This window comes from Lolium perenne, chromosome 1, assembly GCF_019359855.2.
Source record: "Lolium perenne isolate Kyuss_39 chromosome 1, Kyuss_2.0, whole genome shotgun sequence".
NCBI lineage: Eukaryota > Viridiplantae > Streptophyta > Magnoliopsida > Poales > Poaceae > Lolium > Lolium perenne.
In genome coordinates, this window is record NC_067244.2 from 269,719,060 (window position 1) to 269,746,978 (window position 27,919).

At 46.7% G+C, this 27,919-nt stretch overlaps 3 protein-coding genes across 8 annotated transcripts; all 3 read left to right on the plus strand.

The window, feature by feature from the left end:
* The first annotated feature begins 255 nt into the window (after positions 1-255).
* On the plus strand, positions 256-1,629 carry LOC127328219 (uncharacterized). 3 transcript variants are annotated; one of them, XM_051354836.2, is made up of 4 exons: positions 256-335; positions 392-527; positions 669-865; positions 969-1,629. In XM_051354836.2, the coding sequence occupies exons 2-4, from the start codon at positions 432-434 to the stop codon at positions 1,084-1,086; spliced, it is 411 nt and encodes a 136-aa protein (XP_051210796.1). In that variant the 5' UTR covers positions 256-335; positions 392-431; the 3' UTR covers positions 1,087-1,629. The 3 variants fall into 3 exon arrangements, with proteins under 3 accessions (XP_051210796.1, XP_051210801.1, XP_051210807.1); XM_051354841.2 differs by having other exon boundaries at positions 402-527; XM_051354847.2 differs by lacking the exon at positions 256-335 and having other exon boundaries at positions 348-527.
* A 6,849-nt stretch (positions 1,630-8,478) lies between these two features.
* Positions 8,479-11,888, plus strand: LOC127340705 (uncharacterized). Of its 4 annotated transcripts, none has more exons than XM_071825045.1 (8): positions 8,479-8,685; positions 10,109-10,245; positions 10,346-10,460; positions 10,557-10,639; positions 10,802-10,865; positions 10,957-11,074; positions 11,259-11,413; positions 11,517-11,888. In XM_071825045.1, the coding sequence occupies exons 2-8, from the start codon at positions 10,124-10,126 to the stop codon at positions 11,607-11,609; spliced, it is 750 nt and encodes a 249-aa protein (XP_071681146.1). In that variant the 5' UTR covers positions 8,479-8,685; positions 10,109-10,123; the 3' UTR covers positions 11,610-11,888. The 4 variants fall into 4 exon arrangements, with proteins under 4 accessions (XP_071681146.1, XP_071681145.1, XP_071681147.1 ...); XM_071825044.1 differs by having other exon boundaries at positions 8,479-8,680; positions 10,089-10,245; XM_071825046.1 differs by having other exon boundaries at positions 8,479-8,680.
* Positions 11,889-12,145: 257 nt separating this feature from the next.
* On the plus strand, positions 12,146-17,306 carry LOC139835064 (nucleoside diphosphate kinase 3-like). Its single transcript, XM_071825047.1, has 7 exons — positions 12,146-12,324; positions 12,424-12,564; positions 12,676-12,713; positions 12,835-12,885; positions 16,322-16,489; positions 16,583-16,695; positions 16,924-17,306. Exons 1-7 carry the CDS (start codon positions 12,231-12,233, stop codon positions 17,045-17,047), a joined length of 729 nt encoding a protein of 242 aa, XP_071681148.1. The 5' UTR covers positions 12,146-12,230; the 3' UTR covers positions 17,048-17,306.
* Positions 17,307-27,919: the final 10,613 nt, after the last annotated feature.

Genomic DNA, 27,919 nt, shown 5'->3' on the forward strand with positions numbered 1-27,919 from the left:
AAGTCCTCCGGTGGAACTGCACTGTTCGGAGCTGAAGATTCAGCCCGCCAAAAGGTCACCGGGAATACAGTTTGTTTAGCCTTCATTTCGACTTATCAACCCCTACAAATAGGGGGCGGAGTTTGGTTTTTAGGCTCGACCTGTAACTTTTTTTCAGTTTGGTCTCATTTACAGTAACTAATCCGTGTCGATTTTCAAACTGAACTCGTATCCTGACGGTTATTTTTCGGCTTTGCCCCTTTTACGAGCTAGCGGTGGAAGGTAGGGGAGGGGATCGATCTGATCTTGCGAGGAAGCCCTAGGTTCGCCAGATTCCTTCCTCCAATATTTGCAAGGTATTATAAGTCGCCAGAAATTGATTTTCCCCTTCTTTCCAAGTGAGCCTTCGTAGACATACACAGCGCGAGGATCCGAAGAAATCGAGAGCAGCCATGGCCGCCGCGATTCGACATGCGGCGAGGAGGATCAGCGTCCAGCGGGTCGTTGAGCCTCCAAGGCTTGTCAACACCGGCCCCGTCAACCCCAAGGTACTGCGTGCAAAAAAATTCTGTCGATTTTCTGTTCGTAGCCCAAACTCAAGTCGATGCTTAAAGCTGGGATTTTTCGTTGCAAAATCTAAAAAAGGAAGGAAGACGAAATAATCGCCGTATATTGCTTTGCATCTGTAGCCGCATGGGCTCACGGCCGACCAGAAGGATGCCGCGATTCGCATGGCTCTGATCGACAATAAGACAGAGGAGCTCTACAATCTGGTTGCTGGGTTCAACGCAAAGTACACTGTTAAGGGCAGCGTAGGCCAAAAATACACCAACCTGATGAATCAACTCTCTGTACAAATCCAACCCAGGCACGATGACCCTGGCTGGTAACTCCACTTATTTTCTGTCTCCCATGTAAAATTATCTCTATGCTATGCTATGCTATGCGATGCTTGCTTTAGTGTTAACTCGATGTCATCTGATCTGTAGGCGCTCGTGCCGGCGATCAGCCATCGTTCATGATCGCTTCGAAACCGTGGGAGGGCTTTTCATTGGCTATGTGCTTGGAGATGCCTCGTTTCACTGGTACCATGACAGAGATCTGTAAGATGGCCAAGCTCTCAAGAAGCATAGCGTCTTGCATCACAAGAATTCCTAATGCTGTGTTTGGATGCGCAGAATTTGGCCATGGAATTGGAATTTGGGGCGAATAGGCCCAATTCGACTGTTTGGATGGCCTTGGAATTGAGGCATGGAAACGTTGGGCAAATTCCGAGCTGCCCCCGCGCGCGTACCGTTTCACTTGGAAACTTTCCGAGCTCGAGACCTCGGAAACACGTGGAATCGCTGCCCCCTGCTCGCGTACCCCTTCGTCAACGCAAAACGCATCAGAGGACGCGAGGGAGTCGGGAGCTCGGCCTCCTCCGCCGGCCAGCGATGCAGACGTTCCCGGCAGCGGCGGCTCCAGCTCCGGTAAGCCACCCATCTGCGCCCTCCTCTCCCCATCCTCGCCCTCCTCTTCCCATCCGCGTCCTCCTCTCCGGCTCCGGTCGTCCTCAGTGACTCTCCTAACCCTAGAACGGCGGCGGCAAGGAGGGGAACGGCAGGACGGCGGGCGGTGGCCTCTCCCTGGTCAGTAGGGGTGGGGCGACGGGCGGTGGCCTCTCCCTTGCTGGTACGGGAAGGGCGGCGGGCGGGGAAGGGCGGCGGGCGGTGGCCTCTCCCTTGCTGGTACGGGAAGGGCGGCGGGCGGGGAATGGCGGCGGGCGGGGAAGGGCGGCGGGCGGGTTCCCGGCGGCGGTTGGCGATGGTGCATCCGAGTCGACCTCTTCCTGCCCTCCCTGCCTCTCTCCAATTCGATTCCACGGGTTGTGCATCCAAACATGAATTATAATTGGGTGTCAATTTTTGATTCCAACCATAAATACCACGTACATCCAAACAATAGAATTGAAATGGAGGTCGTTTTCTTTCCATCTCGGATTTGGAATTTTAGTCGAATTCAATTCCACAGCTAAATTCTGCGCATCCAAACACAGCATAAGTGTTTTTGGTGTAACATGCTTTGCTCGACAGTCTAGACAGGTTAATCAAGTGTCTACTGTTGATACACCTTCCAAGGGGTATTCTCGAAAAAATCAAATGCCTAATGATCGCTCCATGTTTTCTTCCCCTATTTGTCTCGTTGCGTTGCTACTAGTTGTGATCAAACTATATGTTTTTATATGTTGCAGGCTTGTCTTGATGCTGCAAGATCTATTCATTCAAGGTGTTGTTTGTTATAATGTCTTGTAGAACAGCAGGCGGTTTGTTTATTATTCGTCACCCCTTTCAAAAATTATTGACAAACATTATGCAGAAACTAATTGTAGTCAGGCTATTTTTTTTGAAAAGTTAAATCTTCAGAAAAATGCTTGGTTCTTATTCGTAGAAACACAGGGTTGTTTTATGGAACCAAGAGAGTATGCAACCAGTTGTTGTGTGCCTTTGTACAGAGAAACAAAAGTGGGTTTCAAAGAAATTCTAATAAAGGCCCGTGCCTTGCAAAGCTTTTCTGTAAACATGGGTGATAGTTAGCATCCGGCCCTTTAAGGGCGGATGAATTAACACTCAGACCTTTTCAACGAGGCCGACATAGCGGGACCCGTCCTCCAGAATGCGTAGTCTGAGGTCGACGCGGAACGCGAAGCGGAAGAGGAGGAGCAGGAGCCAGTTGACGATCCGGAGCAGGCATCGATACTTGAGTCTTTTCGGCTGGCACAAGACCGGAGGAACGCCACCCGCAGCCTAGATCAGGCTGACCAACAGCTACTCCAACGCGTCATGGCGGTCTCCCACGAGGGGTTGCCTACCGAGGAGGCTGGACGGCTGCTCATGGAGGCCAAGCGATAGAGGATCCTTCAGCTAAACGCTCGAACCCTCGCCGAGTATCCGCGAAAGCAGCTGTCGGGGGCGCAAGTAACTGCAGGAGCTGCAATGCATCCGATTTTGAAGTCAGATTGAGATTGTGTGGAGACGAGGGTTCATGCTGGTGACTGGGGCACAACTCGTACGTTGAGCATGCGCGTGGAGACTGGTGCCGAGCTGCCGGCGGTGGGCAAGGTGCTGTAGGGTTCGCGGATGGAGGCATGGATGGGGATGCGTCGATGATGGACGAGTGGAGTGAGAGAAGGGAGCCTAATCTGCGCTGGTCGGCAAGCGGCGGATAATGGGGGTGGCAGGAGAGAGCTCTGTGCTCATGAGTGAGTCGGATGCATGGCCGCATCGAGGGTGGACCGAATCCGGGAGACCGGTCGGTACATAAGTCAAATCCAAACTACCATTTGTTCGCTGAAGTTAGGGTTTATGGTTCTCTCGCGGGGTAGCTAGCATTGTGATCTACCTTCTAGTATTACATCGATCTCCTTGCCGTTGGTGCTCTTGGGCTGAACTCGGGGCAATTTGGTATTGCTGCCCAGCCTTGGTTCACACTAGCGGGAGGGTGGAGTTAGGGTTATGTGAGTGGATCGTGTTTTTGGACGTGGTTTTGTGACATGTCGAAGGAGAAAAACGGGTCAACTTCGAGCGAAGGTGATGGAGGCTTGAAGATGATGATGAATCATCTGGGATTGAGAGAAGAGGACCTTGATGATGTCGTTTTTGAGAGCGAGGACCAGCCTAGGGTTAAACTACATGTCAGAAACCCTCTAAAAGCTGCGGCATAAATGGTTCGTGGTGGAAAACATGAACCGTTTTTGGTAAAGTATGAAAGGCTTCTGAATTAGTGCCAGGTTTGTGGCAACATGGGCCATGAATGTAAGTGACAACCTTTTGGAAGAAGATAGTCGTCTGGGACATCGTGTACGATTATGCATGCCCACTCTACTAAGTAAATCAACACCATATTTCGCTTGTGTTAAGACTAATGTCCCATGTACTTTCTTCACTTCCATGTCCAAAATGAAGTGGTGATGTTTAACCCTCCTCTCCCCCCGACCTAACCCTCCTCTACCCCCACGCCGCACCGGGGCCCTCCTCCCCCGCCGCCATCTCTTCTCCCTAGGGCGCCCTCCTCCCTCGCTGCCGTCGCCGGGAGCGCTGCTGGGCAAAGCCCTGCGGCGTGGCGGCGGCCTATCCTCTCGCCCCCACGACCTGGAGGGCACGGCGGCGGCGTCTGCCCGGCCTCTCCTTGATGCGGCGGCGCAGGGAGGCGACGGCTATGGCGTCGATCTGCAGGCGGCGGCGGCGGCGAGGATCGGGTCCAATCTTCGTTTGGGCGGTGGAGGGGGTCGATCTGCCTGTCGTGGCTCTGCCTCCTAGGCAGGGAGGCGTTCGTGGGCATCCCTCGCGCCATGAGGAAAGCAGGGGCAGCAGCCCCGGGCATAGTGGTGGTGGTCATCTTCTTCGTCGGAGGTGGTCGGCCAGGCTGGTAGTCCTATGTGGGGGATCATGGGATCTCACACATGTTTTCGACAATGGTGATCTAGTCCGGGGTGTCATGGCGGCCGGTGAAAACTGAGCCCCGACCTCGGTATTGGCGGATGATGGCGGCGTCGATCGACGTCGTTACCTTGTCGAAGGCGTCATCTTTGCCCATCTTGGCACTACACTCGGTGAGTTGGGGATGCGCGGCTGCCGGTGAAAACCGTGCTCCGACCTCGGTTGGCGGACGATGGCGACGTGTCGCGCCGCTACCTTCTTGAAGGCATCGTCATCGCAGTCTGCGGTTTCTCACGCGTGCTGCTCCGGGGGAAACCCTAGGTCCGGGTCTCCCAGATCGGACGATGGCGGCGCGTCCTGCGTTGTTCTACCTCTTGGGGCATCGTTTTTGGAGCAACTGCTGGATGTTGGCGGATTTCGGTAGAGTGGTGTTCATCTACCACATTGTTGGCGCTGAGTCTCAGTGGCATGGTGTTGCAGGGTATCGACGACAGTTGCGGGATGATGTATACGTGCAGGATGGTGGGGCCGTCTGGCGTCATGGTGGCATCGACGGCAGGTCTTGCAAGGTTAATGCGACGATCTCTCTTGAAGATGGAGTTGAGGAAGACGGCGGAAGCAACTCCTGTGGCGTGTGCGTTGGCGTGCGTTGAGAGTCTACTTGACTGGATGTGCTTCTCACCTGCTATTGGGCGGTTTGGGAAGGCATTTAGTTTTGGATGATGTGAGTTGGTGTATTATCACCCTCTTCATCCCACTGTAGGTATAATAAAGTTTCTTCGAGATTGATCCTTTTTATTGTTTCTTGTAAGGTTTCGTGAATAATCTACTAAAAAAAGCCGTGTGCATCCTTTGGATGCAGAAGCTGGGGCGATATTTCCCCCATTTCAAAAAAATGTCCAAAATGAAGTGAAGATTCATTGAAATCATGCGGAGCAAAATCTTGACTGAAATCATTTAATAGAGCAGCCCGATCTAAGGAGCCTGGTCATAACAATGTCATCCACATAGATCAACATAAATATAGTAACACCTAACTTGTAGAGAAACAAGGACATATCTACTTTGGATGACATGAAGCCAAGATCATGGAGTTTAGCAGTTTGGGCACGCCATTGGATGACATGCTTGTGGTTGCTCAGCTAGCTGGACCCACTTGCCAATAAGGTTTCGCTCATGTTCTACCTCTTGACACTTCTCACAAGAAGATGCAAGCTGGAGGTGGACGAGATTGGATTATTGCTTCTCGCCGCTGCGGGAGTGCATCTAGGAGTTGCGGTGCGAGTCAAAGAATTTGGAAGGATGGCTCCCCGAAGAACACTTCTCGACAACATCACCTCGCCCTACCCTTCCATCAAAGCAAGACTGCAATTCCTCACCTAGCCGCATCTTATGGGGAAGGCTCTAGAGTTGTTCTAGGTTGATTCAGTCGGTGCATTTTTTTGGAAACATCCATGGATTTCAAATTTCTAAACAAATTTCTTCATTCTACCTTGATTACAATACTAAAAACATTCCATTCTTCAAGCCACCAATATCATTTTTTATTTTTTATACTAACCATTTTAATTTTTATACAATATTATGTCATCAACACAATAAGCTCAATATGTTGCATAGTCTATATAGTTAACCATATCATGTCACTAAAAATTAATAAACATGTCCATTATTAGGATTTATTTTGTGTAATGTAGAATCATACTAATCGCTACATGCTATATTTTTATCTTAAATGTGATAATAAATTTTGTTTTGATGACATTGTCACATTAAAAAAGTTCACTGACAAGTGAAACATGTGGATGTTGACATTTTCAGAAATTATTGTGTACATGTGGTTGTGCATGTAGATTTGCATATATTAAATGAAATATCACTACTCGTCATGATACATATATCCCAAATGTACACTTTAATACAAATATCTTGCAAGTAGTATCAAATAAATGATTTGAGTAATTAGAAAATTCTAGCAAGGAAACAAGTACATCCTTATATCTCATGTGGTCCCCTTAGGACACATTCTTGTCAGGACATGTACAACTGCGGATGCCTATCCAAATGCTTACAGAGAAGAAAATAGTAGTAATTAAATCAAAATTAACTTAAGCGCCCGCCTGCTAAAAAATGGGGTGAAAACTGCCCAACCAGCTACCCACATCCGAGTTGGATGATGTTATTTTACAAGGATGATCATACTTTTATTCTCTGATTCTTGACAAATTCTTTTAGGTAGCGGCTACCTTGACCTTGACCCATTGTTTATCAACTTATGTTGGAGTAGCGATAATTTTTTTTTTCTGTTTTGTAGAATAAATAATGAAACATTATAATATTAGGATATATTAGTAACTACTACCTCCATACCAAAAAAAATCTATTTAAATCTTGCCAAAAGAAAAAATGTTACATTTGACCAAATTTATACAAGAAAGTATCAATATTCGTAATATTTCGTAAACACACTCTATAAATTATTTTGTACCGGATAAATTTATATTGGTTTACTACCATAGAAGTTCATCTTTTAGTCTGGAAAAAATGTCAAATTTCAAAAAACTTAAATGTATGCTAAACTTTATTTCCTGCATTCCAATGAAAAAAGGCTCACATGATTTTTGAGATTTTATTTTGACCTAAAATTTGAGAAATTGTTTGCCAATTATGTTACATAGAATTGGTACCGCCAGATTCATTCTGAAAACCATGTTCTAGTGATACCAGTTTTATATCAAATAATCATCATATAGTCAGGCTATTTTTTTTAAAAAAGTTAAATCTTCAGAAAAATGCTTGCTTCTTATTCGTAGAAACATAGGGTTGTTTTATGGAACCAAGAGAGTATGCAACCAGTTGTTGTGTGTCTCTGTACAGAGAAACAAAAGTGGGTTTCAAAGAAATTCTAACAAAGGCTTGTGCCTTGCAAAGCTTTTCTGCAAACATGGGTGATAGTTAGCATCCGACCCTTAAAGGGCCGCTGAATTAACACTCAGATGATGCATGGAACCTTTTTCGCATCCGAAAAATCAATACATATACTGTAAATCGTTAATTTAATTGACGATCTGTTTTCATAGCTGGGTTCATATAACGAGGGCTTTAGAATAAGATCCCATCTTAATATGTTTTGGCGGAACTTTTGTTTCGACATCAATTGCTAGGTTATAATACTACAGCTACTAGGTTACTAGTTAACTGTTACCAATCAAATTCTACATAGTTACGAGGTAAGTTTACATGTTTTTTTTGTTGTTGTTGTTATAGAAATGATCTACATGTCCAGAGAGCGTGTATTTGATCCATTAATTCTAAACACGAATAGATTTCTATTTGCTGGAAGTTTAAAAACTGGCAATCATGGGACTTTGTCGTGACAATTATCTTGGGCTAAACTGCTGACCAAGCAAGTATAATCTGGCTACTAGGGACGAAAAAATATTGTTAAAATATATCAACATGGGGTTTATTTTCCAAAATCTCGTTGCGGAAAAGATAATAGTAAAAATGGTTCTGAATATCGAATTACAGTTCAAGAGATAAGATATTTTAATGTTTAAAACCCAGAAGGAATCCCAGGTGAGTGGGCTGCATGCATGACCGAGTTGCCATATTAAATTCCTATAAATAAAAAAATAATGTGATATATGTGCCCTAGATAGCACAATCAAGCCAACAATTTATATGATTTTCCGTGCAATACAAGGATTACAAAACCTATGCACTTTGGAAAGTTTGAATCCAAAGTAACCCATCTCTATCTAAACTAGATGCGTTTCCATTACCATTAGTCTCGTATTTAAGTCAACCCTCCATATGTCCTTGATCGAGCACGAAGGGACTCATTTCCATTATCTTGTTTTAGTCCTACAACTTGTAAGTGATCCTGCATCTGAGTATTTCTTAAACTGCCAACAATAAAGATATGATAGATAATATATCACGCAATACATGCATGCAAAAAATACCTAATATGTTAATGTAAAAGTGGGCCTGGACGGGCCAGCGTGAGCCCAATACAACACGTGCACGGTTCCGAAAACGAAACGAAACGAACGTGGTCTCGCTGGCCGTGTCCGACTCCGACCTGCCATCGTCGTCTTCTTCTTCCTCCTACTCCGCACGCAGTCCCCCACCAGCAAGCAAGGCAACCCCCACAACTTTCCTCACGCGCAGAGCGACGCCCGCCGGCTACCTGCCCCCGCCCCTGCCGTCGAATCCAATCGAAGCGCAGCAGACCGAGGAACGCCGCCGGTTACCTGCCCTGCCCCCGCTATCAGCTGGTCAGGTTCGTTCCGTCCCTATCTTTAGCTTCCTCCCTCCCTCGGTTTCTCTACCGCCGAATCGACTTGCTCTGATAGGTCGCGGATCGATTCGCTCCGGCTATCGACTGTCTGTTAGATTCAGCTTCCACTAATTCGTAATTTAGACCTCACTCTTCATGGCGTCAACCTGAGGAGACCAGCTCCCAGTCGCGTCCGAGTCTGCTACTCCCCGTAAACACAGCAACTAACTTAGCAAGCTTCCTAATTTCCGTTGACTCAATAACAGATACATATAGTGCACTACTAGCAGAGCACTTTGAGCATCAATTTTGATTAATTTCACGACTCTTAGTTTTGAAACACACTGTGTAGGGAGTATTAAACAGACGCCATGCGTTTCTGCTAGCATCTTGCTTTCTCATCTCACTTTATTATGCTATTGTCATCGTCAACTGCTAGCTAGCTTGTACTAGTATATGTATGCATCCATACCCATATTCTCTTAGTACATGGTACATCCAGGCGTAACACCGAGTAATTAACTAGTGCTGGTAAACACCTTCTCCAGACTACTCTAGGCCGGCCTGGCATACCGCAGCAGTGAATATCCTGAAAATGTAAACGCCTGAAACACACTGATATTGGAGTCTCTTATAGTTAAGAAATTCGACGCTGGTTGTTGCTACCTTGCCACTTCTAATCGATTCTTGGCGTATTTCATGTTTTGCACTGAATAACCAATACTGCTCCATTAGCCTACTCTAATGTACTAGTAAAAGCACTTGTCCAATATCAACTTGCTTTACAACTAGTTTACATTGTACTAAACAGATACTACTTTACATTTCTGCTAGCACTTGCTCTATCATCTCCACTTGTGCTATTATCATCCAAGGGTGGAGGTCTTTGGGCTTACCCTGATGCACATGCATGCCACGATTTTTTGTACTAGTACTCATATGATCAAGCTAAGGCGATGCATCAGGTTAGCCAGAAAAATGTGCATCATGGAGGTATTAATTCAGCTACCAAAGGCAGCTTGCTTGAACATGCATCAGGGAAAATTTTCCTCCAGCTCCGCCCCTGTTATCATCAACTACTAGTAGCTTCTATACATGCACCCATAACCATATCTTTTTAGTATGCATGAACACTGAATAAGTAGTGTTGATAAATACTTTTTTAGACCACTCTAGGTGCATAAGAGTGATTTATTCCAAGAATAAACACCTAAAAAATGGTGATACCGGAGTTTCTTACAATTAAGCTACTTTCGACCTCTAATTGATTCCTGGCGTATTTCTTGAGACCCCAATTTGCATTCATTATCGAATGTGTTGAACTGAACATCTAGTGTACTAGTACAACAACTTCAGTATCAACTTAATTTTACGACTCTTAATACATATACATCTGTATTAAACAGACGCTATGCGTTTCTTCTAGCACTCACACCCTTGGATGGATGATGTTTATGGAAGAATAGAGGTCTTCCCACACCACTTCTCGCCACGGACAGAACCCATGGATGCTGCCGCTGACGGCCTGTCCACGAGTACGAGCAACATGAATCCTTCCCCAAGGTGATACTTCTGATGGAAAAACAAGCTGTGGCTGGATTCGATTTATTTTCCAGACCTCTTTTATGGGCGTAATGAAATGATGTAATTGCCGTGTATGCAGTCCTTCCCGCAGACGTTCTTGGACCCCGAAACGAGTCATGGGAGCCGCATCGCTTCTGCAGCTGCTGTCGATCCCTCGCCTTAGGTGGTCTTCCAGCAACGAGGACGACGACAAGGTTCGTAAGTTCCCAGTACAGAAATTATACGATCTCTGCTTCTGTCCTGTATTGTGAACACTGTGTTATGACACTAGCATTTTTCACTGTTATCAGATCGAACTGACCAGAGCTGAGGTAGAGTCATTACGGAGCGAAATAGCTGATGCCGATGAGAGGGAGTCCCAGTTAAAAGCTCGGTATGACTGAATACCCCCTTCGTTCAGTATTCAGTATTTAGTTTCATCGTTTGTTCGTGTGGAAAATGAACATGGGCATGATTTTCAGCTGAATGAAATCCTATATATTCAGTGTTTTTTTGTGTGTCAGATTTGATTGATCAATATAGCGTTGCATTCCAGGTTGGAAAACATCGACGAGGTCTTGAGATACGCTCGTCTCTGCGGGTACCTTTATATCAGAAGTGTACGTGACAAACCACTGCACTTGTGATTGCCCCCAAATAGCTTTGTTCAATGGACTGATGACTAAAAGTAATATTTGTTGATGCGTATAGAGATGGAGTCAGCTTCCAGGGGAGCCACCCATCATAGATGACGCGGAGGTGGATGACTGGCTCCCTCGCTTCGTCGTCCTGCAGGGGCAGTGCATATACTACTACCTCAAGTCTACAGGTAAGCAAAACGAAAACGTTGGAAGTATCCATCGTTGGCCAGACGAAATAGGCAGCAGCATATTTGGCCGATACATACACCTCTTAAAATCGCATTTCCCTTGCCATCATGTTTTTTTTGTCATACCGGTGACCTGAATTTAAAGGCTGGCTGAGAGGGAAGTAATGTTGCATTTTTTCTTCAGACCTGAGCCCTCTGGAGTCCACCATGCTGCGTGACGTGGTGGACGTAGGAGAGCTTCCAAACTTTGTGCCGGAGGACGGGAAGACCCGGCACGCGTTCTACATACTGACCCGGGCGGGCCTGAGGTTCGAGTGCTCGAGCAACTGCGAGATACAGGTAAGCAAACCGGCATGGTTTTCTTCTCTGAACCTAACCGCAGATAGCTTTTGAGGGGATCTGTCCGTAGAGAAAGTGGGTGATACAAGTTGCAATTTGACAGGTGGATTCGTGGGTGCGAGCAGTAAGGAGTGGCTGCACATTGCGGAGCGACGCCGATGAGGAGCTTAAGAGCAAGACTAGCGGATCATGGTGATGTGTACACTGTAGGTTTCTGTGCTAGGATTTGGGTATTATTATGCTGTCAGCTGGAGAGTGGCCGCATGGTGATGGATTTCAAATGTGCATGCATTGTAAGTAAAGTATAGTAGAGCGGCAGGTGAGAGAAGCGTGTGCAGAATGATATGAGGAGGGTAGGAATGAAGTGTTGACGAGTATAGTTGTGCAGAATATACAAATTCGTTGTTACTATTGTCGGTGTTGCAATGAGCACATAGTTATATATATCAGGTGGGCTGAATTTGCAGTTGCGTTTGGTAGTTGTTTTCATTTGTGTGAAGTGAAACTGAGTGAGCAATGCTGTGTTGTTGAGATGTTCATTCTGGCACTACTGAGATCATCGTCCTAACAAGGGAACCAGTCATGACGGTGCGACCGATGGAAGGGGAGGGGCAAAGGGGTAAATAAGCAACAGGTGCGCCAACCACCGCTCGACTCGAGGGCGAGGCGCATCAGATTCAGATCAGATCTGAAGCAAAGCAACCAACCAACCAAGCGATTCAATTCTTTGCTTGCCACTCGCTCGCTCGCTGCCTTTAAACGAACCCCCATCTCGCTCTCGCTCTCGCTCTCGCCCGGCCCTCCACCTCTCGCAGCCATGAGCTCTTCCAAGATGTACCAGTCCGCCTGCAAGGCCGCCAGGTCCCTCCTCGCCTCCTCCTCCTCCGCCGCCCGCTCCTCCGTCCTCGCTGGTCAGTCTGTCAGGCGCTACCCATTTCGCTCCAAACAGCACCAGATCAGATCGCACCAGGGATTCAAATTTCGATCTTGGTTTTCACTCGCTGTTGCAGATGGGAGGAACGCCGCGCTCGCCACGCTCACCAACATCGGCAGGACCAGGCTCCCCGCCGCCTACTCCTACCACACCAAGGCCTCCGGCGCCGCCAACGCCGCCCACCGGTACGGGTGGATCGCCGGCATACCCGCCGCTGGTCAGTCCTCTCGTTTCTAGCATCTAACACCTTGCAAATCCCCACTGCTGTCTGTCGCGCTCTTATCAGTACTCATCATGTAGTATTGGTTTCCTTTACTATTGGATGCAGCCTACATGCTCCAGGATCAGGAGGTGCATGCGGCCGAGGTACCCTCCCTCCCTCCCACATCCCTTCTCTTCTTATTCTACCCTACTGTCATTCCCTTCAATCGATAGGAATGCAAATGCAATGTGTAACTAAGCCAGCCCTCACGCTCTCCCTCTGCAGCTGGAGCGCACCTTCATCGCCATCAAGCCCGACGGCGTCCAGAGAGGACTCGTGAGTACCGACCAGCCCACATCTCACATCTCTTCTCATCTGCTTACGAGTTATCAGTCTCTTCCTACCACAGTGTTTACTATCTTCTTTGACATATTATAACAGAAAATTGGACACGTAGATCAGCTGAATGACGTTTCATAGCATTGGCGGGCTATACATATACCCATATATATTCTATTCTGTGCACGGACGTTGTCTTCAAGATCCATCTTTGGCTCCACCTGAACAACTAATCATGGTGATCCCATTGGCCGACTAGACATGTTTGCGTATTATGTTTCACGCACACGCATTGGCCTTGAGATCTGTTCTCGGCTACCCATTATTCTGTACTCTTGCAAATCTCATCACCGCTGTCTGTCGCGGTGATGAGATTTGCAAGAGTACAGAATATGCAGCCCATCACAGTAGTACATCAAAAGGAACATATGCAGCCCATCACTAGTTTGCACTGTTTAGTTTCCTATAGGATCATGATGTATGTGTCTTCTGGTTTCTCTCTTGGGACAGGTTTCTGAGATAGTGTCCCGATTTGATAGAAAGGGATACAAGCTTGTTGCCATCAAGCTTCTGGACCTTTTCCTTAATTAGATAGTATCATCAGTAGGTGGGCAGGATGCACTGATGCATTATGGCTCATAAAGTTGGTCTGATAATAATGCCACACATAGTATCCAGTTACCGGTAGGCTGATATGCAAATCTAGTTTTACCATGAAGCCCATCGTAAGCTTGTACTGTTTAGTCTCGTCTCTATATATATATTCTAGTATTTCACTATAGTGTCATGATGGATGTCTCTTTTTTCTCTGGGACAAATTTCTAATACAGCATAATTTTCTCTTTTCCATCTGTCTTGTTGGATTGCACATTTTCCTTAGTTCGGTAGTGTATGTAGGGGGCTTGTTAGCTCCTACCCATACTAAATGTTGGGTGCAGCCTTCTCTCAATCTCTCAGCTCATTCTTAGTGGGCACACACATGAGCAAGGAGAACAGGGGAGAAACTTGCTTGAGCAACAAATGCTCTTTCACTATTATATAGCAACATATGCTACATCTTGGCTTACAACTTACTCTCCATATGGGGTGCCTCTCCTTATATAGAGGCTTTAAGTTGGTGCTAAGTAACCGACCTAGACAACTAATGTCTAGTTGGCTTCTACTAGTCAAATCCAACTTGGAGACTGCTAGTCAAAGCCAACTTGAAGACAACTGCACACAACTCATGTGCCCTGTTCTCACACACAGCAACCGCACAACCTATGTGTGCTATTCACACTATAGCATGCACTCAACCTACGTATGCAGGTCACACCATGACAAGATTATATTTAGGCTAACAATCACCCCCCTAATCTTGTCATCTTCTTCCTCGTCTCCAGGATCTCCTTGTTCAAGGCGACCAACGCCGCAACTTCTTCCTGCCACTTCATCTTGAGACGCACACTTGGCTGCTTGATCCGCAAATACCGGCCACACGCACAACGCGCTCCAACGCGCACAACGCCGCAGGCCTTCAACAGATCACCAACGCGCTCAGACGCACGACGTGGACCGGATACATACAAGCTGGGCACACCCGCCACGGGCACACCTAGCCACCCTGGCTACCCACAAAAGCTAAGAAGCTCAAGTCGGCCTATGCCAAACAGATGGCTCTTCGAGGAGAGACCGGCAGCTCCGATTCTGAAGACGAGCCTCGGAGAGGGGATGCGCAAGATAAGTGCCGAAAAAGGCCTTCACCGGACTGCCCCTCGAAGGTCATCGTACACCGCCCGAGGGCAGCTTCGACTTCGCAGCAAGAGGACACCACCACGAAGACATTCGGACACGCCGGAACGGAGCCGACTAACATGACCTTGCCGCAACCAAACCTTGGTCACCACCATCGTCGTTGCCTCTCAAGCCTCCACCCGGAACACCCGCCATGGCCACGTACAACCTAGATGCGGAGCAGTGCCGCCAATGCCTGCTTGTCCTCTTGCCGAGATCGCGGCGTCCTCGATCGCGTCCCCGGAGCGATGCCGCCCGCAGTTCACCTCCATCACCATGGCCCGATTGGTGTAGTCTCGCGCTTGAGCATCGGGAAGACGAGGCTCGTACCGCCGCCTCCGCCGTTAGTCATCTCGCGGATCACCTCCCGCTGTACCACGACCTCGACCCCTGCCGTGTCGCACCCTGCTCCGTCCCCGACTTGGCGATCGCCGTCGCTCGTTTGCCGGAGGAGGGGTTGCGGACGCACGCCGCTGCTAGGGAGGTGGTGGTGTCGCGGCTTTTCGACGATCGCCTGACGTCTCCCAACCCGGTGCTCTAGTGCTGGTATGAGGCCGCTGCGCCACGGCCGCCGCAGCCTCCATACCGCTGTGCAGCGCCTCCATGCCGCCGTGCGCACGACGTCACAACGCGCCGCCTCCACATCCGCCGGGTTCGCCGCAGACTCACCGCTTGCCATGGCCCCGAACCATGAGGCTCTGATACCAATTGTTAGCTCCTACCCATACTAAATGTTGGGTGCAGCCTTCTCTCAATCTCTCAGCTCATTCTTAGTGGGCACACACATGAGCAAGGAGAACAGGGGAGAAACTTGCTTGAGCAACAAATGCTCTTTCACTATTATATAGCAACATATGCTACATCTTGGCTTACAACTTACTCTCCATATGGGGTGCCTCTCCTTATATAGAGGCTTTAAGTTGGTGCTAAGTAACCGACCTAGACAACTAATGTCTAGTTGGCTTCTACTAGTCAAATCCAACTTGGAGACTGCTAGTCAAAGCCAACTTGAAGACAACTGCACACAACTCATGTGCCCTGTTCTCACACACAGCAACCGCACAACCTATGTGTGCTATTCACACTATAGCATGCACTCAACCTACGTATGCAGGTCACACCATGACAAGATTATATTTAGGCTAACAGGGCTTGGTTGTACTGGCCCATTATGGTGTCGGGTTTGTTTGTTGGTAGTGTTAGGTATCTTCTAGTTACAGTCAGACTGACATGCAGATCTACTTTTACCATGCCGTGCATCACAAACTCACAATACCTCAAATTTAAAAGTGCAGCCCATCACAACACCCTCAAAAAGACAAAATGCACCCCATCACTAAACCCTGAAAGGGAAAATATGCAGAGCCCATCACACTAGCTCAAATAAAAAAATATGCAGCCCACACGATACCTCAAATACAAAATATGCAGCCCATCATGCTCCCCCAAAATTAAAATATACAGCCCATCAGGATCCCTCAAAAAGAAAAATATGCAGCTCCTCAGTTCCCTCAGAAAAGAAATGGAGCCCATCATGACCCGTCGGAAAGAAAATATGCAGCACACACTAGTTTGTAATGTTTAGTCTTTTTTTGCATATGCATGTCGTTAATTTCCTATAGTATCATGATGGATGTCTCTCTTTTCTCTTCTGAGACAGATTTCTGAGATAGTGTCCCGATTTGAGAGGAAAGGATTCAAGCTTGTTGCCATCAAGCTGGTGGTTCCATCCAAGGAATTCGCCGAGAAGCACTACCATGATCTCAAGGAAAGACCTTTCTTCAGTGGATTGTGTGACTTCCTTAGCTCTGGCCCTGTACTTGCCATGGTAATCAAGTCCTCCATTTCTGTACACAAATAAAATTACCCTCTGCTCTTGATGGCAAATAGTGATATATTTATCTGTTCCGTATATCTGAAGGTTTGGGAAGGAGAGGGTGTTATCAAGTACGGCCGGAAACTGATTGGTGCCACGGACCCACAGAAGTCTGAGCCAGGAACCATCAGGGGAGATCTCGCTGTTGTTGTTGGAAGGTACACCTCATTCTCTGTTCAGTAGGCCTAGCAATGACCCAGTATTCAGAATTTCCGCGCATCAACCTTGTATGCCCACCTTGCATCTAATCATGCATTATTTGATTCCTACCGTCGCTGTTTAGTTGTAGTCTTGTCGATTAGAAAGATTGAGACACACTGAAATAAACTTGATTCTGCATTTCTTAAATGTCTGTGTTTCTACTCACACTGTCACCTGAACATCAGAAACATTATTCATGGGAGCGACGGCCCAGAGACAGCCAAGGATGAGATCGCGCTCTGGTTTACGCCCAAGGAGCTGGTCTCTTACACCAGCAACGAGGAGAAGTGGGTTTATGGCGTGAACTAATGAGTGAATCAACCGTGTTCGGAAGAACAAACAGAAGTCCACTCCCTTTCCATAATCGCCATCTAGACCATGGCTGAGTGTAATAACGCTGGCTGCGACCGCTGAGCTTTTGTCCCTTGTGCTCGATGCAGTAAGTCCTGATGAAAAGGAATTGTACTTACCTTGGAATGTAGATCGTGCATTGAGCAATCGTGATGTTTACATCGAACTATCGTTTTCAGCCACTTGATCTGGAAGGATGTCCTTTATTTTTGATCTATTCTCCATTTTTGGCCTACATTCCCTGCACTTCTTCTGCAACTGTAACCTGATGTCTATGTTTTCCTTTCTTTTTCGTTCCTGGGTGAGTGATTGTGAGATGTTTTTTGGGGCTCCAGGATGGGAGAAAATAAAGTTGTACTTTTACCACTGACTTCTCACGTGAAACAAAACAAAACAAAAATGTATCCAAGCTCCAAATACACAATGTTTGCTGTTGATATTTACAAATTACTTGCTGTTGATATTTACAAATTACACCAAGTCCTACTTGTAACCGATCTGTCAATAGAAATCTTGATAGCTGTGAATATATCAAACTTGAGAAAGCTTGTAGGTGGCGATCATAAGATGCCAAGTATATAATATAACAGCTGGTTTTGCTTTGTGGTGTGGACTGTTCAAATTTGAGGAGGCATCGAGAAAGATGGTCAATTTGTTTGTAGTAGCTGAAGATGAAAGCGAAAGACTCTTCTTCTTGACAGCAAGCACAATTTACTTTATCAGAAGGTCAGCTTCAGGAATCATAGAAAGAACAGAGATGTATTGGTAATGATACTAGTAGCAAGATTAAAAGATTATTCCATGGCTGGCAAGAGAGTGTCCCAGAAGTTTGATTACTAAGAATGCTTTTCATTCTGGTTCAAATTGTATCTGGGTCGATGAACTCCCTAGATTTTATACCTATGCCCATCAACGATGTAACAACAGTTTGCTGATCAATAAAGTGCTTTAAAAAAAACATCTTCAAGCCTTTGTACACCAGAGGAGCCTAGTTAGAGGAGCTAATATTCAGTCTCTCGTTCTAATAAATAGGGCCTTAGAAAAAAGCCAAACTATATAAAGTTGGACCAAGATTTTAGAAAAGAAAAAAACTATGAACATGTACTTCCTCAGTCCCTGAATAAGCCCTCGCTAAGCTTTTGTATTAAGTAAAATTTTCTTAAATTTGACAAACTTTTTACAAACAAAATGTACTGAAATGCACTTAAAACAATGGCCTAAGGAAGCTCGCCCTTGTATTTTGGAAAAGGATCTCTTGCACAAAACCAACTTAATCACTGTCAAGCCAGTATCAGTAAGACGCCAAGTGATGTAGCTAGCGAGGAGGCAGGGGGCGCGGTGCGGGCGCGGCGGCGATGAGGCCGGCGATGCACGGCGGCGGCGAGACCGCGGGCGTCCGTGGCTGACGCGGCGGCAGGGTTGGCCGACAGCGTTAGGATGCAGTATGGGTAGGGCGTGGACACCACGGACTTGGCCACGGCGGCGCACGTCGACCTGATGAGGGACGAAGTGCGGGCCGAAACCCCGCCGGCGGTGAGGAGGAGGAAGACGGGGAGGAGGAAGAGATGGGACGCGTGCATCGAAGCCATGGCTTTGGCTCTTCTTTTCTTCGCGGGAGAAAAGGAAATGCTAGGCTAACTCTTCTTCTATGCATTCATTCACAGTGCATGCAATTGGCTTGACCAGTCCAAGTGACGCCACCATCGCTTTATCACTTGGCCGCCCGGACTACTCTCCACCACCTCCATCACTTGGCCTTGTCAATCCCAGAAACAATAACGCTTAATTTCCATCAGATGGGAGCTGTGGACCACCGCTCCGATTGATGCGTCTCACTTGAGAACTTGGTACTATTGTAAAATCTAGAACTGAATCGGTGGGAAGTAGGTTGTTCGATGAGATTTTTAATACAGAAGTTGGTAACCTGAAAATGATTCTCTGCTTTATTTTTTACAAACAATTTGAGACTCGATAAAGCATCACTTCAAAGCACGAGTACAGGTTTGGAACTTACTGAAAAATGATTTCAGTTACTGCTACATTTATTCAGACTGTCAAATCTACCCAAGTGCGTAACTGAATGTTCAGTTCCCTCTATGCCAAAATGTAGTGTATATAAGTATTTCTCAAAGTTAAATTCTACTCCAAACTTTCACCAAGTGTTAAGAGATCTATTCGGTTACTTGTATTTGGTAGTCTAGGATTCTGTTGTCTGAACCTACCACATCTCTGGTAGAGCCTTCTTAGCCTTCAAAACTTGTACCCTTTTTATACTCGTTCGTCCGAGAGGCCTAATAATATATCCGCCGCATTACGCCAAATATCATACTCGTTCACCAACTATATAGAAGGGTGTATCAAAATAAACAATGTCAAACACCTACCATATGAATCGACTCTACAGTGTAATAAAGCCCGTTTCAAAAAAAAGTGTGATAAAGTAGCGAACTCTAGTGACCTCTGATTTGGTCCGAACGAAAAAAAATTTGTACTCTCTATATACTAAAATAAGTGTCTCAGATTTATCTAGATACGGATGTACTAGAACCATTTTGTAGAAAAAGTTAATACACTTATTTTAGAACGGAGGGAGAACCTGGAAATGTAGTAGACCCTGCACCGAGCAATCGTAACGTCTAAATCAAACTATCTCCTTCCTCCAACTTGATTTGGATGGATGTTCCTTATTTTGAACTATTCTCCTCCAACTTGATTTGGATGTTGAACTTTTCCTTTAGTCACTGTAGCCCGGGATGTCCATTTTTTGCTTCCGTTTTCGTTCCTGGGTGTGTGGGGGGGAGGGGGGGAGTCTTCGAAGATGCGATTTTCACCGGGATGGTTTTGGATCTATGGAACTTCAGAGTAAGCTTGGCCGACGCCAAGTGTAATAGGGCAGAATTTTGCAAGGCTAGTTTTGCTTTGAGGCTTACACCGTTGAATGCTAGGGCCTTGAAACTGATAGGTCAATTTGTTTTTTAGGTAGATAGGTCATCACAACTTGTGGCTGAAGTCTGAGGATGGAAGAGAAAACTCTCTTCTTCTTGACAGCAAACCACAGTTTACTTTATGAGAAGGTCAGCTCAGCAATCATAATAACACTAGTAGTAAGATTAATAAGACTATTAAGATTATTACATGGGTGGCAAGAGAGGAGCCGAGTTTTATTATTATTACCATCTTCAAAGCCTTTGTACACCAGAGGAGCCTAGCTAGCTAGAGGAGCTGCTCTCCACTCTCTTGCAGCCAAAAGGATCATCATATTATTACACGGGAAATAGAAAAGGGTGTGTCTATGTCTAAGTTGACTGAGATTTCTTAAGTCTCAGTCAACTCAGAAAAGTGCAACTGCAGTTTAAAGAAAAGTGCAACTCGGTCCAGTTGCACATTTCTGGCAGATAAGTGCAATTGCATTTTTTTAACAGAAAAGTGCAACTCCAGCACTTTTTTGTAATTGGCTTAGACTTAATAAAATCTCAGTTGACTGAGACATAGCAAAACCGAATAGAAAATGCATGCCGCCCGACGGAGCGGATCGATGAAGCGAACTAAAATTAATTCCGACGGGCAGCTGCGCGGCACGGGAGCCATCCTAGAAGGTCACCTAGAAGCTTCTAGAAGCCGCCGAGCATGCTGGCAGCTCGGCAGCGGCTTAATCCCCTTGCATGCAGTCTTATCTTCCTTCTTCCTTGCAGGCTTGGCTTTGCAGCGGCCTTCCATTATCTACTTGCTAATTCCTCGGCTTGAGCATGTCGCCGTCATCCATCTTAGCGAACCGCCCTCGCACCCTTGGCTGGCTGTCTGCCAGAACCTTCCTGCAGGCGTACTGCGACAGAGAATTGCAAACATTTTATTACTCACTTATCTTGCATTTTGCAAACCTTCATTGCTTCTTTGTATAAAACTAGGAAGAAAACAGTCTTTGCATACCTTGATCTTTCTGCCAAAGTTTCTCTTGATCTTCTTCTTCCTGTACCTGGAGAGCTTCTGCTTCCTTTCCTCTGTTTTCAGGTCGCTGATGGTCACAAGCCTGAAGCATCTCAACATTTCCTGAATTCCCGGGCCTAGGGGTATTGGCACTAAGATTCTTTAACAAAAATGTAAAATTTCTATTAAGTAACCAATAGTAGGCCTGCAATATGACAAAAAACGAACTTTACATGCATGATAATCCTACCTAAACACATATCCGAATGACATGTCATTTATCTACCAGTGCGGAATACTTCACGCAAGCGTGTAAATTGGAAAATACATACTAATATCTTACAAGTTATATTAAGTAGTAATTTTAAAAAGTAACATGGTAGGTGTGTGCACAGTAGGTATATGCCTCCCCTGTATGAGCTAAAGGGGAGCCCAGGTCATTAATGGGAGAGTTTGCTTTGGGCAGAATTAGTAACATCTGAAATCACATCACATCAGTAGCTAGCTAGCACCATGTTCATAGCTTTGCTTAACCGCCTTTTCTCTTGCGCAAAAGCACACAACTCAACTACATCTACAGCAAGCTTTGTCCAGTGCAGTGCAAAAGCAATGCCTTTCTGGTTCGGTTTTTGTACTTGGCGTCCCTTTTGTCGACAGCTGGGCTCTTCATTTGAGATACAACAAGAGCCAGCCAGTGCTTGTCACAATAATTCCATATCCGTGTGGTTTTGTGTAGTGCAGTGCAAGAGTGAAAAGAAAAGTATCATCGATCATATCATACCTGGATGTCTCCCTCGCTGTAAGCCCTCCTGAGCCCGAACGCCGCCTCGAAGTCGAGCCCCTGGAAGTCCAGGAAGTTGGGCCTCACCGACCCGTTCATCCATTCCGCCGAGTTGAGGCTGTTAAACGAGTTGTATTGTTGTACTTAGGAGAGTACATAGTCGGTACGTTGTGTACCGAGTCCTACTTGTATAGGATGTAATCTGTATGTCCAATATATATATATGTCACGTCGAGGCCCTAGAGGCTAGATCGACAACCACAATATCGTGAGTTACTTTCATATGGTATCAGAGCGATTCTTCTTCAATCGCATCTAGGTTGCCATGAGCTTTGAAGCCTCGTCGTCCTCGTCGGCCATGGCGCCCGCCGGTTCGCTCGGCGAGTCGGTTTCTGAAAAGCTAACCGGTGAGAACTTCATGATCTGGAGGGCTCAGGTGATGCCGGCAATCAGGGGTGTAAAACGAATAATCTGATCAGGTAGTCTGGGCTACTCGGATACACATCGAGTCCCTGTTCTCGTTTATTTATATGCTGACATAGGTCGGTGCTAGATACAACGTATAGGACTAGGTAACTTGAGTCCTATTACAACTAACATAAGCTAAACGTATCACAAGCGATTACGTTATCTAACACCCTCCCTTAATCACAACTTTCCTAAGTTGAGATTATGTTTAAAATTTTCAAATGCTTGAACCGGAAGTGCTTTCGTAAACCCATCTGCAACCTGATCTTTAGAAGAAATAAATCTGACTTCCAATTGTCGCCTCATCACACGCTCTCTGACAAAGTGAAAATCAATCTCTATGTGTTTTGCTCTTGCATGAAAAACTGGATTTGCAGATAGATACGTAGCTCCCATATTATCACACCACAAACATGGTCTTTGTGTCAACTTAACTCCCAACTCTGTGAGCAAAGACTGAACCCAGATCATCTCAGCTGTAGCATTGGCTACTGACTTATACTCTGCTTCAGTGTTTGATCTTGACACAGTAGCTTGCTTTTTAGCACTCCAAGAAATTAAATTCGGTCCAAAAAACACAGCAAATCCCCCTGTGGACCGACGATCATCAAGAGACCCTGCCCAGTCCGCATCGGAGAAGGCACTAACCAACATGGACGGAGACTTGGAAAATGTGAGCCCAACCGTAAGAGTATGCTTGACATAGCGAAGAATACGCTTAGCAGCAGTCCAGTGTACTGTGGTGGGAGCATGAAGATATTGACAGACTTTATTAATCGCAAAACGAGATATCTGGCCGAGTGAGAGTAAGATATTGTAAGGCACCAACCATACTCCTGTAATTGGTGCTATCATCTGGCCCCAATAAATTCCCCTGATGAGCAGTAATCTTCTCAGAAGAAGACAATGGTGTTGTAACACCAGTGCAGTCTGTCATACCAACACGTGTGAGAATGTCCTGAGCATACTTTGTTTGATTGAGGAGAATACCGTCATCCATCTTGTGAACTTCAATACCCAGAAAATAGTGCAAGTCTCCAAGATCTTTGAGAGCAAACTCATGATGCAAATCTTTCAACAAAGCAGAAGTAGCAGCTTGAGAAGAACTTGCCACAATTATGTCATCAACATAGATTAACATGAAGATCGTAACATGGGACTTCCGGTAAATAAACAAAGAAGTGTCAGACTTAGCAGCAACAAAGCCAAGAGCAAGAAGTTTCAGACTCAACCGGGAATACCATGCTCTAGGCGCCTGCTTAAGCCCATATAACGCCTTGTCAAGTTTGCAAATATAATTAGGTCTCAACTTATCTTCATACCCAGGTGGTTGTCGCATATAGACTTCCTCTTCCAGAACGCCATGGAGAAACGCGTTCTTAACATCTAACTGGCGCAAGCTCCATCCTTTAGAAACAGCAAGTGCTAAGACAAGACGAACTGTAGCAATTTTAACAACTGGACTGAAAGTTTCTTCATAGTCAATACCATATCGCTGCTTAAATCCTTTGGCTACCAGACGGGCCTTGTATCTGTCAATAGTTCCATCAGCCTTCCTTTTTATTTTGTAAATCCACCGACAGTCAATGATATTTGTACCTCTCTGTGGTGGAACAAGCCTCCATGTTTTATTTTGCATAAGCGCATTATACTCTTCATCCATGGCACCTTGCCAGTGCGGGTCAGCCAAAGCAGATGTAAGGTTGGAAGGAATATCAGTAGTGCAAGAAAGGAGCCAACGGACTGTCCCATCCTTGTATTCTCGAGGTTTGACAATACCACGAGAAGATCGCGTATTATGGCGAACAGGAGGTGGCACAGGAGGTGGCACAGGCGGAGCCACAGCTGTGGTGGACACAGCAGACCCGCTACCATCGCTGCTGGTAGCAGGGGATAGCGATCTGTCGGATGGCGAGGGTGGAGCCACGGGAGATTCGGTCGGGGATCTGCTGCGGCGAGGAGTGGCGGGTGTGGCGGATTGCGGGGCCGAGGAGGAGGCCACGGGCGAGCGGGCCGCAGAAGATCGAAGAGAGGACTGCGGAGACCCGTGGGGCTGCCTGTGGGCGTGTGGCGCCGACCCGGTCTCGATTAGATGGCGCGGATCCCGATCCCGATCTCGGCTGCAGAATCAGCACCGAAATGCGTCTTTGTCGTTTCCTGCCGAATCTTCAAAGGACCAATTTGAGCGACTTGAGGCAGCGTTTTGCCCCGAATTTTCTCCTGCTCGATCCGCATCACCTGGTACCTGAGGAACAGCACTAGCACTTGTATTAGAAGCATGAGTGTTAGACACATGTACGACATCAATTAAATCGTTGCCCAACTCAAAATTGCGAAGAGTGGGATCAAGGAGGAGGATTTCTTTGCGAAGAAGTGCACCAAAGATTGGGGTGTAGAGACTTGAAAGGAAAAACAGCCTCATCAAAAACTACATCACGAGAGACATAAACCCTGCCAGTAGCAACTTCAAGACATTTAACCCCCTTATGGCGAGGGCTGTACCCAAGGAAGACACATTGTTTGGAGCGGAATGCTAGCTTGCGTTTATTGTAGGGTCTAAGATTGGGCCAGCAAGCGCAGCCAAACACACGAAGAGAGGAATAATTTGGGTGTGTTCCAAGGAGACGATGCACAGGTGTATCATTGTTGATGACTTTACTAGGGAGCATATTAATGAGATATGTGGCAGTAAGAAAGGCTTCATCCCAAAATTTTAAGGGCATACCGGCATGTGCAAGAAGGGCTAGTCCAACCTCAACAATGTGACGATGCTTTCTTTCAGCAGCACCGTTTTGCTGATGAGCATGAGGACAAGACATAAGATGAGATATTCCCTGTGTTTAACAGAGGGAGTTGAACTTGATGTATTCACCCCCTCCATCAGATTGTATGGTTCGAATTTTTCTCGTAATTTAATTTGCGTTCAACGAGTTTTTGAAAGTTAATAAAGGCAGCAAGAACATCAGACTTGTGTTTGAGCAAATAAATCCAAGTAAATTTACTATAGTCATCAATAAAGCTTACATAATAATTATGACGACCAACAGAAGTAGGTGCAGGACCCCAAACATCTGAAAAAAATCAACTGTAGGGGAACTGTGGAAACACTGGTGGAAATAGGATATGGAAGCTGATGACTTTTAGCCTGTTGACATGAATCACAAACGGACATACTAGAAGTATCTTTAACATAGGAGAGCTTATTCTTGCCTAAAATTTGCCTAACAATATCTAAGGAGGGATGACCTAAACGACTGTGCCATTGAGACTGGGACGGCTTGGTGGCTGAGAACGCATGCTTGGAGGAATTTGATGCCACCCAAGAAGAAATCAGAGGATAGAGGCCACCAACGCACCGTCCTCTATGGATGACTCTCCGGGTGACCTGATCCTTGATCAAAAAGAAGAAAGGGTGAAACTCGATAAAGACATGATTATCATATGTGAATCGATGGACGGAGAGTAAATTTTTGGAGGCATTAGGAACATGGAGAACATTACGAAGATGAAAATTTTGAGTAGGGTTTCGAATTATTGAGTGACCAACATGTGAAATACTCATACCTTGTCCATTAGCAGTGTTGACCTTGTCGTACCCTTTGTAGGTGTCCCGGAGGGTCAAATTGTTGAGCTCCCCGGTAATATGGTGAGTGGCACCGGAGTCCTGGTACCAATTGGTGTCAACGCCATAGGCAGCATGAACTTCTTTTTCTGCATAATCATCATTGGAATATCGAGACCAGCAATCCTTTGCATAATGCCCCTCTTTGTCGCAGATCTGGCAAGTGACATCTACCCAGGGTGTGGTGCGGCGACGTCCACGCCCACGACCACGGCCACCTCCTTGATAGCCACGGCCACCACCACGGCCTTGGTTGGGACGATCATCCCGTCGTCCGTCACGGCGATCATCTCGACGACCATCACGACGGTCATCACGGCGAGGATTGTTGTTATAGTTGCCATCATTGGAGGGGCGAGAGCGCCATTGCCTGGACACGGCATTGGCGGAGGATTCAAACTCTGGTTCAGCAGGGCCGGCAAGCAAGAGCTGACGCTGATCATAGGAGTGAATCTGTGAGTATAGCATGCTGAGCGAGATTGGAGTAGTGACATCGCCAAGCGCGGCAACTAGGGCATTGTAGTCTTTGCCGAGACCGGCAAGTATATAGGACACCAATTGCCGATCTGGAAGGGGGTGTCCGGCGGCAACGAGTTCATCAGCGAGACGTTGCATCTTTGAAAGGAATTCAGCTGTTGTCATCTGTAGCTTTTTTGTATTGGCGAGGGCGACCAGAAGGTTGGTTACTTTGGCCTCGCTTTGTGCGGCGAACATCTCTTCGATGGCACGCCAGACTCCCGCGGTTGTCTCAATGCGATGGACGTGCGGAAGAACTTCCTTCGGGTGCAGGGATTGCAGCAAGTAGGAAAGGACTATCTGGTCCCGGGAGATCCATGCAGCATACTCCGGATTTGCCTTCATCTTGGCCGGAGTTCCAGTAGCAGGATCAGCGGGGACATCGACGATTTGGGCAGGCGGGGCGATCAGTTCCGTCAAGGCACCGACGAGTTGGGCGCCACGAATCGCAGGTAGGACCTGAGATCGCCATGTCGGGTGATTCTCGCGAGTAAGAAGCTCGCGCGGGGGCAGGCCGAGGTTGATCGGCGGATTCTGCGAAGAAGACGCCATGGCCGACTCGATGAAGACGGCGGCGAGCGATGGAGCCTGGCGATCTAGGCGGAAGAGCGGCTCTGATACCATGTAAAACGAATAATCTGATCAGGTAGTCTGGGCTACTCGGATACACATCGAGTCCCTGTTCTCGTTTATTTATATGCTGACATAGGTCGGTGCTAGATACAACGTATAGGACTAGGTAACTTGAGTCCTATTACAACTAACATAAGCTAAACGTATCACAAGCGATTACGTTATCTAACAAGGGGCGCTCAGCTGGTTGGCTACCTTGACGGCTCGATCAAGGCGCCGGAGACAGAGATCGTCTCCAAGGACGACAAAGGGGATGAAGTGCAGATTCCTAACCCCGCCTACGCAAGATGGATCTTGCAAGATCAGACAGTGCTGGGCTATCTTCTCAGAAACATGACGAGGGAAGTTTTGGTCCAGGTTGCCGGGCTTGAAAGATCGGCAGAGGTGTGGGCGTCGGTGACAGAGATGTTCTCCGCCGTCTCTCAGAGTCGGATTGTGCAGCTACGTACTGTGCTGGCCAAGACTCAGAAGGAGAACATGACCGGCAAGGCATATTTTGGCCGGATCAAAGCCCTTGCTGATGAGATGGCAAATGCAGGGCAGAAATTGGATGAAGCACAGATCATCTCTTATATCCTGGCTGGTCTAGATGATCAGTATGATGGATTTGTTGCGTCAATCACTGCGTTGTTGAAGACTGCAACGAAGGTTTCAATCAGTGATCTATACTCCATGTTCCTACCTTATGAAGCACGTCTAGAAGGAAGAATTTCTGGGAACAATGGAAACCTTGGCGGCAATGATCTCTCTGTCAATGCAGCCTCACGTGGTGGATATGGAAGTCGTGGAGGCGGTGGTGGTTTTGGACAGCGCGGAGGCCGCAGCGGTGGCGGGCGTAGCAATGATGGAAGACGTGGCAATGGGTCACAATCCTACAATTCTGGAG